Source organism: Dothidotthia symphoricarpi, assembly GCF_010015815.1.
Source record: "Dothidotthia symphoricarpi CBS 119687 unplaced genomic scaffold P153scaffold_27, whole genome shotgun sequence".
Lineage (NCBI taxonomy): Eukaryota > Fungi > Ascomycota > Dothideomycetes > Pleosporales > Dothidotthiaceae > Dothidotthia > Dothidotthia symphoricarpi.
Window position 1 is genome coordinate 122,058 of NW_022985034.1, and position 14,422 is coordinate 136,479.

General features: G+C 42.7%; 2 protein-coding genes across 2 annotated transcripts; one reads left to right on the forward strand and one right to left on the reverse strand.

The window, feature by feature from the left end:
- Positions 1-999: 999 nt before the first annotated feature.
- P153DRAFT_147348 (uncharacterized protein) lies at positions 1,000-2,068 on the reverse strand. Its single transcript, XM_033662165.1, has one exon. The coding sequence runs from the start codon at positions 2,024-2,026 to the stop codon at positions 1,397-1,399; it is 630 nt and encodes a 209-aa protein (XP_033518071.1). The 5' UTR covers positions 2,027-2,068; the 3' UTR covers positions 1,000-1,396.
- Positions 2,069-2,865: 797 nt separating this feature from the next.
- On the forward strand, positions 2,866-4,705 carry P153DRAFT_147369 (uncharacterized protein). The gene is made up of 2 exons (XM_033662166.1): positions 2,866-2,881; positions 2,935-4,705. Exon 2 carries the CDS (start codon positions 3,258-3,260, stop codon positions 4,662-4,664), a length of 1,407 nt encoding a protein of 468 aa, XP_033518072.1. The 5' UTR covers positions 2,866-2,881; positions 2,935-3,257; the 3' UTR covers positions 4,665-4,705.
- Positions 4,706-14,422: the final 9,717 nt, after the last annotated feature.

Sequence of the window (14,422 nt, forward strand, 5' to 3'; positions counted from 1 at the left end):
GTGCTAACAATAAAGCTTGAACCAAACAGAAAGATGGCAAAGATATGTCTACCAGCTTACATACTGACAAAAAGCAGTCGTTGACGGCCACCACTGATACAAGATTGTCTCAAGATTTCTATGAAGTGGTATTCATATATATCATCATAATTTCCAATTCGTTACAGCTGAGCAGCCTTGTAAGAACAAACTCAGCAAAATCAATCTCGTTACTAAGTATATCAAAAACCCCTCACCATCCATGATATCATGGTATAATTCAAGCAAGATAGCTGCCTCATCGCCACATTTCTTGCCAGCACCATCATCCCATTGACAATCTTGCACATGTATTCCACGGAACTCATTGTACACCTAAATCTCGGCATCTAGTACAGGAAGCTGCAATTGTCGTTAAAACAGTCTCCTGTATGTGCAGTGCCTCACTTCCTCAGAAATGTGCATACCGGGAATATTGTGGACCAATCCGCTTATATTTACGTTGTTGATGCTGTTGAGGTTTTTTGACAGCCTGGTAGGTCTTTGACATTGAGAATTACTGAAATTGTTAATGGTGAGAGCTAACGAGGAGTAGTTTCATTACACTCTCAAGTCATTGAGTTCGAGATATCATTCGGAAACTGCAAAACCGAACTGGCACAGATGCTGCGGAGTCGGAAGTATTGGGTGCAGGTGTCGATGCGGATGATGTTCTTCTCTCAAAAAGTGCTACACTTATTGAGTTCGCTGGTGAAATAGACACATAAGGCAATAAATCTGGAGACGTGTCAGGCAGACAGGTCTGAGCCTGGGATGCTTTCAGTACGATGAGTCAAAGGATCTGACATGTCCATCAAGCCAGTTCGATCCCCATGGAAATGGTTTCTTACTTACCGGTTGTGTCAATCGAAGAGTAGTAAATGAAATAGTTTTTAGCGCAGTGGAGCTTAGATTAGGACGTTGAAGGATTTCGAAATCTCTAAGACCAACGTCAATGACGGTAGATGCATTTTGTACTTTCACTCTACTGTTTCCCTCTACTTCGTGTGCTGTGACATTAAAATAGAACCATCCGCATTACATACACAACATGGAAACCATTTCCAATTAATATGCTTATCCTGTAATACCAAGGAACCTAGCCAGACGTCTGGGCCATTCACCTAAATCACAGTTATCTAAATAGCTCTGCCCAATTTAGATAATATGTTGCTGTTAGCGTACTTCTTTTATTATAACAATTTTAGTGTAGAGCAAACGACCGGTGCCGACGCGCGCATTGCCTCTGCTGTGTATTCGACCCTTTCTTTATATTTCGTAGATGCTACGTTTATTATCCCGATTTTCAACGGTTGGTTTCCACTCCCATCTGTGCTCAGTAGAATGAGTAGACATTTTGCGTAGTTCCTAGTTATTGTTAATCACGCCTCACTCGAGACGTAACACAGCGCCGGCGCCCTACATACGGAGACGTCGTCCATGCCCTCAGCAAGGCATGGTGAGCCCGGCCCAAATCATCATTTGCGCTCGATAACCTCACGAGATAGTGCCTATGCACTTGCTGAGCTCGCTGTCGAAGCTCTGAAGAAGCAATCTTCACTTCTGGTGATGTGATCGACCAACCAGTCGGGGAGCGAGCGCAACCACAAGTGTGGTGCGCCATTGCAAGAGCTGACTCGGGGCGAAAAGCCACCATAGCATCCCCGGCGAAGATGCAAGGGAAGTTGGAGAGTAAGGGCCGGGGTTGGCACCAACACACAGGGATGAACCAGTTGGGTTTTGGGGTGATTTCGTTCAATGATTTGATACACGAGCATAACGCGGAAGACGTGCAAAATTTCCATGAGTAGTTGCCGACGGTGGTAAAGTAACAAAGTTCCAGAAGAATTGGCGTTGATGAATATGGAGAAAGAGATTGGAAAACCGATGAGATCAGGAGGGCACCATTCAGTTGCAAGGTTGCGCAGTTCAGAATGCTTTTTTGACTGGAAAGCAGCAGATAATAAATGTTGTGACACGGCGCATTTGACCAGCTCAGCAAGCACATTCAACTTATTGCCTAGATTTCAAAAAGGCGCATCAAAACGCGAGAGATGTTTTGAGATGTGCAGTAATAAAGGCAGGCGGTGACTTTGAACTCCGGCTTGGCAGGATCTAACTCAGCTAGATGACTGCCAACGTGACATGGGCAAAGCTTCAATATGCCACCATGTCCAAGTAAGTCAATAAGACAAGCGTATGAGAGAGTAAAAGTTGCAGATGCTTGAGGCATAAGCCGTTCGCGGGAATTCATTGCGAAAGAGGAGGGGTAGGAATTCATGGGTAGGCGGTTTTCCATGATTCAACCAATCACCACGCACGACGCGTCCCATGCGCAAACTGCTCCGACTAGGTTTAGCGCCCAACGAGAACAAGCCCACCGAGCACGCGCCAACCGCTCCTCGTCGACGCAGCCTGTAATTACCGAAATCCGAACCCACCACGAAATCTCCCAACATGGCCGACTGAGCGACAAAACCTCAGCAGCTCGCTCAACGACATTGCCGACACTGGCTGCACGAATGGCGAGCTGCTGAGGCAGGTGGCAATGACGCTACGTGACTTCTCATCAGCTCACGCCTGCCGACCGTGGTGAGGCTGTGTCGTCAAGACCACCCACCCAACAACCCGAGCTTTGTGAGTAACCACTCTCATTTATGGAAGCGTCGTCTGACCCAGATGCCAGCAGAACGACGCTGCTTCGCCTTTGAGCTCAATGTTCAGTCACCGAGATTGACGCGTCTCCGCAGCCTGCCGCTTCCAGAGGTGATCAAACGCCGTCTGGCAGGCTGTCGGTGACGCCAGAAGCACCTCCTGCAGTTTTGCGACATTGGCATGCTACCAATACAAGGAAGGTGCCGCCGTAATTGCATACCATGTCACTCGCAATGGACAGCCTGACTGACTGAAGTGCAGGCACGATGTGACAAGTTGAGTGTCGAGCTTCGACATTTCCTCATTCGCGGCAAGACCACACACCTCACTGCGGCTCTCCAAAGGCCTGCGCGATTGCCTGGGTGAACCATCAGAGCATTTCGAGCAGCATCGCAGGTCGCAAATGCTGCTTGCTGGATGGACGTCTCCTCGTGCCTTCCCAAAACCTGGCTGCCACTTCCCCGTCACGGCTGGGACTGTCAACACGAGTACTTCAACCGCCGCAAACCCTCCGTTTCTTCTTCTTCTTCACCGACAGTGGGTCGGTCAATGTCTTCAACCACCCACTCATCTCTCCGCTCTCCATGACTGCCCGCGGCACACCGGCCCCCACCTCGCTCACCTGGGACGCCTACCTCGACGCCTCCCCGCAGTCGACGGACGCCACAGCCGCCCGCATCAGAGACAACGTTGTCACCATCGTTGGCAATTGGGGTGCTCGCTGGCGAGGCGAGTTGAAGGCCGGCGGCCTACTCGTCCAAGAAACACCCTCCTTCCACCTCGCCCTGTCCCTCGCCCGCCTGTCCGCCTTCGAGCCTTCCATCCCCGCCATCCTCTCCCTCCTGCCCGACTTTCACGCCCACCAAGCCGCACACCTCGCCGTCGGCCCCAAGCACGTCGACCCGACCACCACGTCTCTCTTCGGTGAGGTCGAGCAACGAGTGACGTGCACTTCCTACCGGGTGCTCAACGAGTTCCTGGACTACCTCAAGTCCAGCGAAGCGGCCCCCCTCCCCTCCTCCGTCACCAACCGGTCTCGTCGTGCGGCGCAGCGCGATAAGCGCAAGGTTCCTGCCTCGCGTCGCTCCACACCCTCTCCCAGCGGAGCCCGCCAACGGCCATCACCAGCCTCGCCTGAAGTGGGCCGTGGTCACGATTCCTCTCTCATCGACCGCACACTGCTCGGCCCAGAAGAGGAGCCGTCTTTTGCCCAGTCCGGTCTTGACGATTCGGGTGTGGTCTTCGATCCCGAGGCCTCCGCTGACGACCTCTCCCTCCCCCTCCCCCTCCCTCGTCCCCACACCACGACCTCTCCCTCCTCCACAGCCTCTCCACCCCCGGCCTCTCCATCCACCATGGGCGAAGATCTCGAACACCTCCTCCAAGATCGCCTCTGGGCTCAGGTCACCCAACTTCTCTCGACCACGCGCAAGCGTGCCACCCACCTCAAGCTCAAGGCTTCTGAGGCCAAGACCGTCCTCGACGAAGCCAAGGCCAAGGAGGTCGAGGCTCGCCATGCCATCGGGATCGAGTTTGGGCTGCTCGAGCCGACCGTCGACGTTGAGACGCTCGAGAAGGCCATCGAGGAGCTGAACGACGAGCTCACGGCTGAAGAAGAGCTCCGTGACTTCAAGGCCAAGTACCAGGCTGAATTCGTGCGCCTTGCATCCCGCGCCAGATCAGCAGCGGGTGAAGCCAACGCCCTCGACACCACAGCCTGCGACGAGCAGATCTCTAGGCTCGAAGCTGAGATTGAGCGACACGAGGCGGCGGTTGCGTCGCTGAAGGAGGTCGAGGAGATGGTCGCCGAGAAGGAGGACGAGTGGGTGGCGGCTGCCGATGCAGTCACGGCGGACAAGAAGAGGAAGAAGACGTTCCAGGATCTCGCCAAGAACGTCAACAGCGATTTGCTCTTCAAGGGCGTTGATGCTGCCCTCGCCGCACGTGGAGATGAGGGTGAGGGAGACTCGCCTTCTGAATCTTCTACTTAGTTGTGTATATTGTGTGATAATCAAAAGCTGATGATCTTCCCCCAATCTTGATAGTTTGACACCCCCATACCTGTGAACCGACTTACTGTGTTTCATCTTTCCTTAACATGCTCACCCTGTACACTAATGTTCTGACACTGACACTGGTCGTTGCGTTACTTTTCCCCTTACCAGGACTTTTCACTTTTCTCAAAATCATTGATCTGTCTCTCCCACACTGCGAGCCGTTTATTGATAATCGAAAAATCATATGTTTGGTTGTAGAAGCTGCGCAGAAAGAGGCGCCAAAAGCCGAGATCAATGATGAGAAGTAGCGTCTCACGACTGTACCCTGATCTTCATCATGCCTCTCCCATGTGATCGGTTGAAGTGTTGAACCCATACTACCTCAGACCAGTGTTTGGTGCGCAATTGTTTGTGAAATCATCCTTTGTTCGCGGGAAATGTGCGTAGTTGTGGAGTTGAGAAGGTTTTATCCCCATTTTGGTGTGAAAATCTCGAATTCAAAAGTCACTACGAAAAACGCCAACGGTCATCTGCCTGGACTTGACCAGAACTTCAACTTCATTATAATGACCGCACTCAGCCGTACCTCTTGCTCTTGCTTTTGTTGCAGTTTGACTTTGTCTCATCATCGTTTAGAATAGCTGGATTTCGCGTAGCAGGAGAGTTTTAGCTGAACTCGCTATTATTGTAGGAACTGGCTTTTTCTGCAGTTAATCTAGAGGTCACCGTCTGTTTCCGAGCAGGAGCTGTACATAAGGCAGGTCCAAGCTCTATAAACATTTATACTAACACCCGTTTTTCTCTACACTGCTACTTCGTGCTCTCTGAAGTGTAGCGAGATATCTAATAAGAGTATGGGCTAGGCACATCTCTCCACGGCATCGTCACAGTCGACATGAGTGATAACACTTCTAAAGCTGTTGTTGCGCTGAATGAGCTTCCTGCGAACATCGTAAATGTTGCCACAATATAAACCAAGAACACTGTAATGAGAGTGGGTTATTCAACATCTCTTTTGAGATCACCTAGCATGAAACAACATGAAACCTTGTGGGTCGTCACGTCTGTATCTATGATGGGTGTCTTTGCAGGATCCCCACTGTGAGTACTGCGTAAACATAACGGCTGGAATAGAAACATCACTTCCGCACTTGCTCGCCGCTGCCTTGTTCTCGGGACAGCGATATCCATGCAGCAAAACTTGCAAGCCTGTCAATAAAAGTATCAGGCAACGCTAAGTCGGCCCCCGCCCACTTCTGCTCAACTTCTACACACAGTGCTGCGCACATGGAACTGAACGAGGCGTTTCAAAGACGAATGCGCGAACGACATTCCATAAATCTACAGGGGTATCATAGGATGTATCCAGGAAGGACGCCAGAATACGAACGTTTCGAAGCCTCAAGCAAGACTTCACCACACAAGCGCGATAACCCAAGGAAGTCGGCAAATGTCAACGCTGAAATGGCAATGAAAGTTGAGTTGCTAACGCAAGTCTATCTCTATACAGCCGAGTGAGTAAAGCACCGCGAGCCAGACTCTTCGGTATGATACTGAACTTTTGCATCTTGAGGACGAACATCGTTTTGAAATGAACAAATGTTCACACCAATCCAGTGGTGAAACATCGCACTATCACTGAACCTACTACAGGTATTTCACACACCTAGTTTCTTACACTGATACTTATTAGAGTAAATGTACATTCGATTAACCTTGCTTGATGATGTGACCCGAGATATGTTCCATTGCATTTTTCTTTATGGGGTAGTGTATCAACGCCTTGCATTAAGCTTTTGTCACTGGTTCAGCAAACTGATCATGCAAAAACGGGAAAACTCGAAAGCACGAAGCTTGGATGATAATGTATCTACTTTTGCGATTTTAGTGGCCTTTCTCCGCATTCTGTCGATTCTGCCATCGCTGTCACTGGCTGCGGCGGGTCTGAGTACCTTGTGTTGCTATCTATGTAGCCCGAATCCAGACTTGAACTAAGCCTAACCTTTATTGTTACACTTCTATTTGGTCTGACTTTCATCGTCTGAAATAGTATCACGATCACAATTTAACGCATTAATTGTCATTTTATTAAATAACTAAACACATTCGATTATGAGAAAGCACTTACTTATACAAAATCAATATACAACATCGTAGAAGGCAAGAGCTCGGGAGACTGACGAGTAAGCAGTCTCACGATCGACTGCGTGATTATATTAATCGAGGGACCCAATACTATAAAATAGGCCATTTTGACACTGCAGAAACGAGGCGTTCGGAAAGAACCAGGGAAACGTGTCAAATGTAGTGCAAAAAGAAGGACGAAGAACTCTATTCTACTCCGCACAGGCTACAACTCAACATTCGTCAGCAAAAATGCCAGAATATCTGAATCGTGAAAAGCAGCCAAGGAACTGTACAGCAAACTACATGAATTGCATAAGCCAGTCTGCAAAATCAAAGATGGGGACCTTGCTTCTAAAACGCTGAAAGTATGCCACAAGTTTCCTAACAAGGTGAATAACTGTATCTTTGGACATCTAAGAGTGGGTTGAAGTTGTGTACCGCATTGGTAGCGTTGTAAAGTAAGAAATTAGAAGCAAAGAATTAATCTAGTTCTAGTCTTAGTAAAAGCTAGCCAAGATCTACTAGAGGACCTTTTAAAGGTCTTCACTCCTATATAGGCTAGAAAAACTTATTTGTCAGCGTCGCGGTCTTCTTAATTGCTACGTCGCGACTTGTAGATTAATACATGCCCTAGAAATGCCAAGGCTTAATAACCAAAATGCCTATAGTACTATTAGTAGTTTAAGAGTTACTAATTAGAGATAGGTAAGGCTGATTACGTATAATACAAGTATAACTAGCGTAGATATTTTTCTAGCTAGTAATGCGTTGCTTGCTGCTACTCTTAATGTCGTAAAGGTAGAGTAGTTTAGAGCGCTTAACTAAACCAATTTCAACACCGGTCCCAGCTGTCTATTAGAAACTTAATAACTAGTCACGTAGTAACTACGCGTCTATAACAGCACTATAAGTTCCCTCTATAGCGTAAACTTGCAACTGCAAACAACTACACCCAAACCTGCAGGCTGCGAGATTACTTATGTCGCCTACATGCCATTAAACAAAACATACCATGCTTAAGTCCACCACTATTACAAAGCCTTATTCTCCCCGGAACGACTTGTTTACCCTTTAATAAGAACTTGTCGACATCTCCTGCCAATCGTACTTGACAGTAACCGGGCATGGAAGGTTCACAATGATTGTAACGCCATCGGGCTCCACCCAGATAGGTCCATCGACGAGGTACGATAGTCCACTTGTTCACGCGGTGAAGGTCCTGATTAATGCCAGCGCAGAGGTCATCAAGGCCGAGGAAGAGCTCTTGGAAGAGCAGAGGAAGCTGGAAACATTGGAGGCAGATTTAGAGGAGAAGACCGGGATGCCTGCCGCGCACTCCACAAGCAAACAAACTCGCCCTTGAGACCCGACAACCGAGGCGGCCGGCCTGCACACTGAACTGCGTCAGACTAAACACGAACAGCAGCTTGTCGAGAAATCAAAGGAGGTAGAAAGTGCTCGGAAGGTTGTTGGCAAGGCTATGGAAGAGGTAGCGGGTGGCACAGGCTCTGGTGAAAAGGCGATCCAGGTATTAGTTAGAGTAACAAGACACAACGAAATGGCAATCATCGAATGAAATGTCAGACACATGCTCATAATCAACAGGGCGATAGCTAATAGTATACACAGTGACAAAGAATCGGCAGAGACAGAAGAAAGTACGACTAACGAGCCCCTTGCCCTCCATGAACTTACAGAGTAAGGGGCTCACTTACGCGATATAGTTATTGGAAATATTTACCTACATGACCAAAACAATCAGAAGTAACCTAAAGCGTCTTATAGCTGTGAATGTCTATGTATCGAATTTAGGTTACCTTGGATCCAAGATCTACCTTGTGGTATTCCTCACTACTTATAAAAGAGTTCTCAGGCACTCGTTGCGGTGTGACATGGCCTTCCGCTCTCATTTCAACATGTATTAAAAGATCTTGCCTACGTCAGCAAAGTGATTTTAGGGTAGTCAAAGAAGCCTTTGGGATAACAATTTCACATCGCGCACCCTTCCCTGATAACGATCACGGATTGCTCACTCTCGACAGCTCTCACCTCTTGACCAATCACCAACACTGTTTCCCGCTATACAACCCGCCCTTGAGCCAGAGCATTCGAGCCAACGCCGACCTGCCAGCTCGGCTGGTGAGCTTCGCCATCACCTCAAACACGTCCGAGCCCAGCCACAAGTGGGTGCAGGGAAACATGGAAATCGAGTTAATGACACACAGACAGTAAAATATCGGCCGTGCAAGACTATGAATTAGAAGGATAAGACGCCTATAATTAGCGTCCAGTGTCAACCGCACTACCTATACCTATGAAAGAATCCACCAAGGGTAACACGTACGCACGAACAGATAGTGATGGGAAGATGCAAGGGAGTACGTTGAAAATATCCGGATTGGATAGTGGCTAAGACCTGAGGCTGATGTTGCGTTGATGGAACACTGTTGTCTCTCGCCAAGGCGTGGCACAAACCCTTGACGAGATCCTTGCCGTGGCAGTATGTGCGTTATGAAGTCGCGCCCGCATCAACCATGCACCATCTTCTGCAAGCCATGCCCACTAGCTGCAGCCTCCATCGCTCACATCGAACTCTCTCTGTTCACCATCCCTCCACGTGCTATCCTTTGTGGTATTCCAGTTTCATATCTCCAAGAGCCGTGCTTGAACTACTCCGACAACTTCTACCGCCCGCTCCTACCAAACGATAGCGCCGTCGTCCCAGGATTCGAGGTCAGACAAGTCGGTAGATACAGCCGATAACGCTGTCTTTGGAATACTACTCAGTCTAGTGGGCTGAGTGCATGGAAATACTGAAAGTAGAAAATGCGAGGAGAAGGGGCTTGCTGTAATGACGCGGTGTAGGATTGCGGTTATAGAGGGCGGGGATAGATGCACACAGTGCCACAGGGCACCTATCGTCGGTGAACACTGCATGTCGACCTTCCTCTTTAGGATAATTTTATCTGGCGAAAAACTGCCAGCATGGCGTTACTATCTGGTACGATTTTCTGGACCTTGATGGATGATGAGATGGCGAGTACTGTTTTCATTTCGACAACTGGACAACATTTATTGTGGGATTATTTCCATGTATCGTGTCGGCAGTCTTGTATGATGCGCATCGGAAGCTCTACATTGTTATCAAACTGCACAGCTCGACTGTAAGAGAAGACAAGATAATGAGCGAAATTGCCGACTGATGCCAAAACAAACAAAGTCTATTCTATCGGAGATGTACTTGGCCATCATAATGAGTTGTAATTTCGAATCTTTTAGTGCGTAGATTGTACTGATGGACTCAAGACATCTTCCGTGATAACGGATTCTTTTGTTCTCCTGTCACAGAGCAGGTGAACCGAAAGCTCTCAGGCGCTCAGGATATCTAACCATTGATCACGTTGCCATCTTGAGATGTTGTTATTAATATTCACCGCACTTGCAGATTCACTTCTACCATAGACTTGTAGTCATTCAATGTTTCCCTGGACACAAGACTCCTTCTGAAATTCGTGCAGGCCTCGTGAAATAACGCATGCAACACCCGAACGCATGTACGGCGGAGAAAAGCAAAGATTACTCGCTAACAAGAACAAAGTCCACTAGTATGGAAAACTTACAGAAAAAGCTTTTCCCGCGAACTACTTCCTGATTAAGCATTCAGGCAGTTTGTACGCGATGTAAAAATATCTATTAAAGTCTATTTAGGTACTTATCTCGCATTTACCTGCCTGTGTTATTCTCGTCTTCCCATCCCGAAATTTCCTATCTATCCCGCTGACGCCCGTCCACCTTATTATTGCCCGCCTATCTTCTGCTTACTGATGTGTGCTTGTGATGAGTGTGCCTTGGCAACGGTAGCACATCCCTACACTCAATAGACCGCTCAAGAACGTGAAATGTGAGCGCAAGCGATGTATTCCAAAGCTCGCATAGGCAACTGGGGATAAGGCCTTCGAGCGGTAGACGGCCAGGACAATCCCATGTGCTCCAGTATAGAACTCTGACAACGAGAGTCTAATAGGTAGGACGAAACGCTCCGTCCCGAGATAGCCCGATCTTCGATAAGCCTGGCTGTAAAGCCTGTTCCCCTCAATCACGAGGTTCCATCAGCTTTTGGGTTATTTCGAACCTTATAGATCACCTCGCTTAAGGTTTACCTACTTTGATATGTCGTTCCTGGCATATGCTCATGTTATTAGAATTCCATTCCTTGTAGTTGTTTGTGCGCTCCTTACTTTGTCTAGCAATCTCCAATATCCTTCCACATAAAGTCTCCCAATAACGCAAGTCGAACACTCATAGTTCAAGGCTATGTAAACGCGTAGTTTCTACATCAATATGATAGTCTAATTCGTGGATAGGCTTTTGAAAACCCACTACAACTTGAACCGCGTAGGTATTTATAACTCGGTACCAGATTGTCCCATTCCAAATCGCAACCTACGGTCCAATGGATTCGTATATTGGTAAGCGAACCGAAGAGGTCCAACGTTGGAACGTCATAAAGCTCTATTTCGTGTACTAAGCCGTGCTTTGGACCAGGGCCTTGCCGCAACGAGGCTTAGCCTTATCGTCAAAGTCTTCTGTCGGTAGGCAAGGGAGGCTCTGTCCAGTGTAAACTTTGCATGTAAAGGCAGCCAGAACGAGATATCCTGTATTGGCGTTAATTCCTGCTAAAGCCGAGTTACGAAACTCGATTTGGTTAACAATAGCAATATTATTATTATTAGCCTCGCTATAACCTAATAAATACACTATACATTATCCACGAACATGTAGATTTAACAACCTAGTTATAAGTATTTAGTATATAGTCTTTGTAGCAACCTAGTTAAACTGTTAACTTTAGCAGGAGGCATATAAGAATATATCTATATTAATTATCTAGTAGAGACCTTAAAGCGTTTGTTTACTATTAAGCTCCTTACTACAGATCTACTTCTACTACTAAAACAGGCAATTAGGTTACTTTGCCCACGAAGATTTCCTTACTTAGTAGTCCCTAAAGTTAACTTTTAATTACTAAGCTCTTTAACTAAGACTAGCTATAGGTAATAGTATATTACGAACTACTAGGGTAAGATAGCAGTACTATGTTACAACTCTTAGGTACTAGCACTCTAGTGCTAGAGTGTAATAGAGTAGTTAAGAAAATTTAAAAGGCTTAAAAACGCTGTATACAGACTAATACTTACTCTGTTTACGTACTAGAGAAACTATACAAGAATATAGGTTAGTATTTATAAGGTAAGAAGTAATAATATACTAGTACAAACTCTTATTATAGTATAAGATATATTAAATAATAATAAGAGGTTTTTATAGAGCTTAGAGCTTAGGCAAAGCTACCTATTATAAGTAGTTAATAAGATAGCTATACTTTCTATTAACAGCACTCTATACTTCTATTATTACGTATAATAAGACTAGTAAAAAGATCTTTTATAAATTAAGGATACTATATCTTATACTTATTAAGTTCTACGCGTTATTAATATAAGCTATAAAGAAATCTAAAAAGCAGAACTATATATAGATAAGTATACTAAAAGGCTAAGTTAAGATATAGCTATAATAGCTCTTTAGGACTATGCCTTTACTTCTACTAAACAGAATAAGAAGAGAAAGTATAGTAAAAATAATAATATATAGCTTAAGAAAGAAAGAGAACAGATTTACTATAGCTCTAAATAGGTATATATTATAAGGGATATAATACTTAAAACGCTAAAATAGAAGATTTCTAAAAGTTATTTAATAGGTACTTTAAATTAGGTAAGCTATCTAGTATCTTATAGTATATATATATAAATTTCTTATAATAAAGTATAACTTAGGTATTATAAAAAAAGATATATATAGAAAAATTAGAAAAGAAATTATCTTAGAAAACACGTTAGTATAAGTAATAAACTTTATAGTATATAGTAGGTCTAAAAAAGTTAACTTTTTAATTTACCTAAAATAACCTTTTCTATAATATATTTATACTATAGAATAAATAATTTTCTAAAATAAGTAAGATTAGTAATAGTATTATAATTATTAAGACTTTAAATATAGTACCTACTTTATAAGTTTATAGAAAGACTAATATAGAAGTAATTAGAAAGGTATATATAAAGCGTGTAAATAACTTACTATTTTTAGTGTATTATTTTAGAGTTATAATGTATTAGAGATTATTTAATAAGTAAAAAGAAGTAATATAATAAGCCTTTAGTATAGTAACTTAATATAGAAGATTATAGATAGTTTCTTAAATATAGAGTAAAATATAGGTAAGAGTTTATTATAATATTATAAAAATAGTTATTTACTTTACTCTTATAAAGTAATATTCTACTTTATTAACTAGTCTTTAAATAATTAAAGAATTATAGAATAAATAAAAAATGCTTTATTTAAATCTTAACTCTAGTTTAGAAGATTAACTAGATCTTAGTTTTTTAAAGTCTTAAGTAACTAGTTACTCTTAAAATATAAATCTTAAGTTATATAAAACAAATTATAGCAGAAAGTAGCTTAGATAAGTAATATTAATATCTAATATTCTTTATTCTTAAGAACTTAAACTTAATATATTTTAATTAATTTCTCTATCTTGTCTATATTAGGGACAAAGAAGTTTTTTAAAAATTCTTAATTCTTATTAGTATAGCTTAAGGGTTTTAATAATTTATCTAAAGGAAGTAAGTAAGTAAGGAATTAATCTAGGTAACTATAAGTATAAGTATAGTACTTTTAATATCTCTAGTAATATATTTATTAGTATATAAAAGTAGTATATAGAAAAATAAAACTAATTTTAGATAATAGTATAATATTCTACTTATAAAACTTAGATTATAAGTAAGACTATAATTTTAGGTTTATACTATATTTATGTATATAGAATAAGTAGATATATATAATATAAAAAGAATCTAATATAGTAGTTTAGTATAAAAGCTAATACCTAGCTTCTTTCTATAGTATAGATATTAGTTAAATATAAAGTTATAGTAATAAAGTATAAACTAGATTACTTTTTTTTAATAGCTAGCTAATTAATATACTAATATTAAATTATATAATAGACTAATTAGCTATTTATTAAAGATTAAATTAGGTATAAACCCTAATTAATATTATAAACTATAGCTAGGTTCTAAGAACTTTTTAATTTACTAGTACCTTTAAATATATAACTAGAGTAGCTTTATAAAGAGTATAGGTAAGTATAGTTTATATGAATAAGTTAGTAGATAAATATTCTATCTATTTTAAGAAATAAAATTTAAATAATTTATTTTTCTATTTAACTATTCTATATATCTTATCTTATTCTTTTCTTCAGACTAAGATTATAGTTTACTATTTAAATAATTTTATTAGTATAGCGTTAGAGTCTCTATATTATTTTTTATAGTATACTAATAATTAAAAAACTAAAGTAAGTAATTACTAGTACTAGTATAGTACTTTAAATATCTTTTATAAGATTTCTAAGAACCTAATTAAGTAGTATAGAAAAATAAAAGAAATTACTTAGTAAAATAGTAATATATTCTTTCTAAATAATCTTAATATTAAGTAGTACTTTCTACTTAATAAAAGGCTTTAAGTAAGACTTTAAAAGG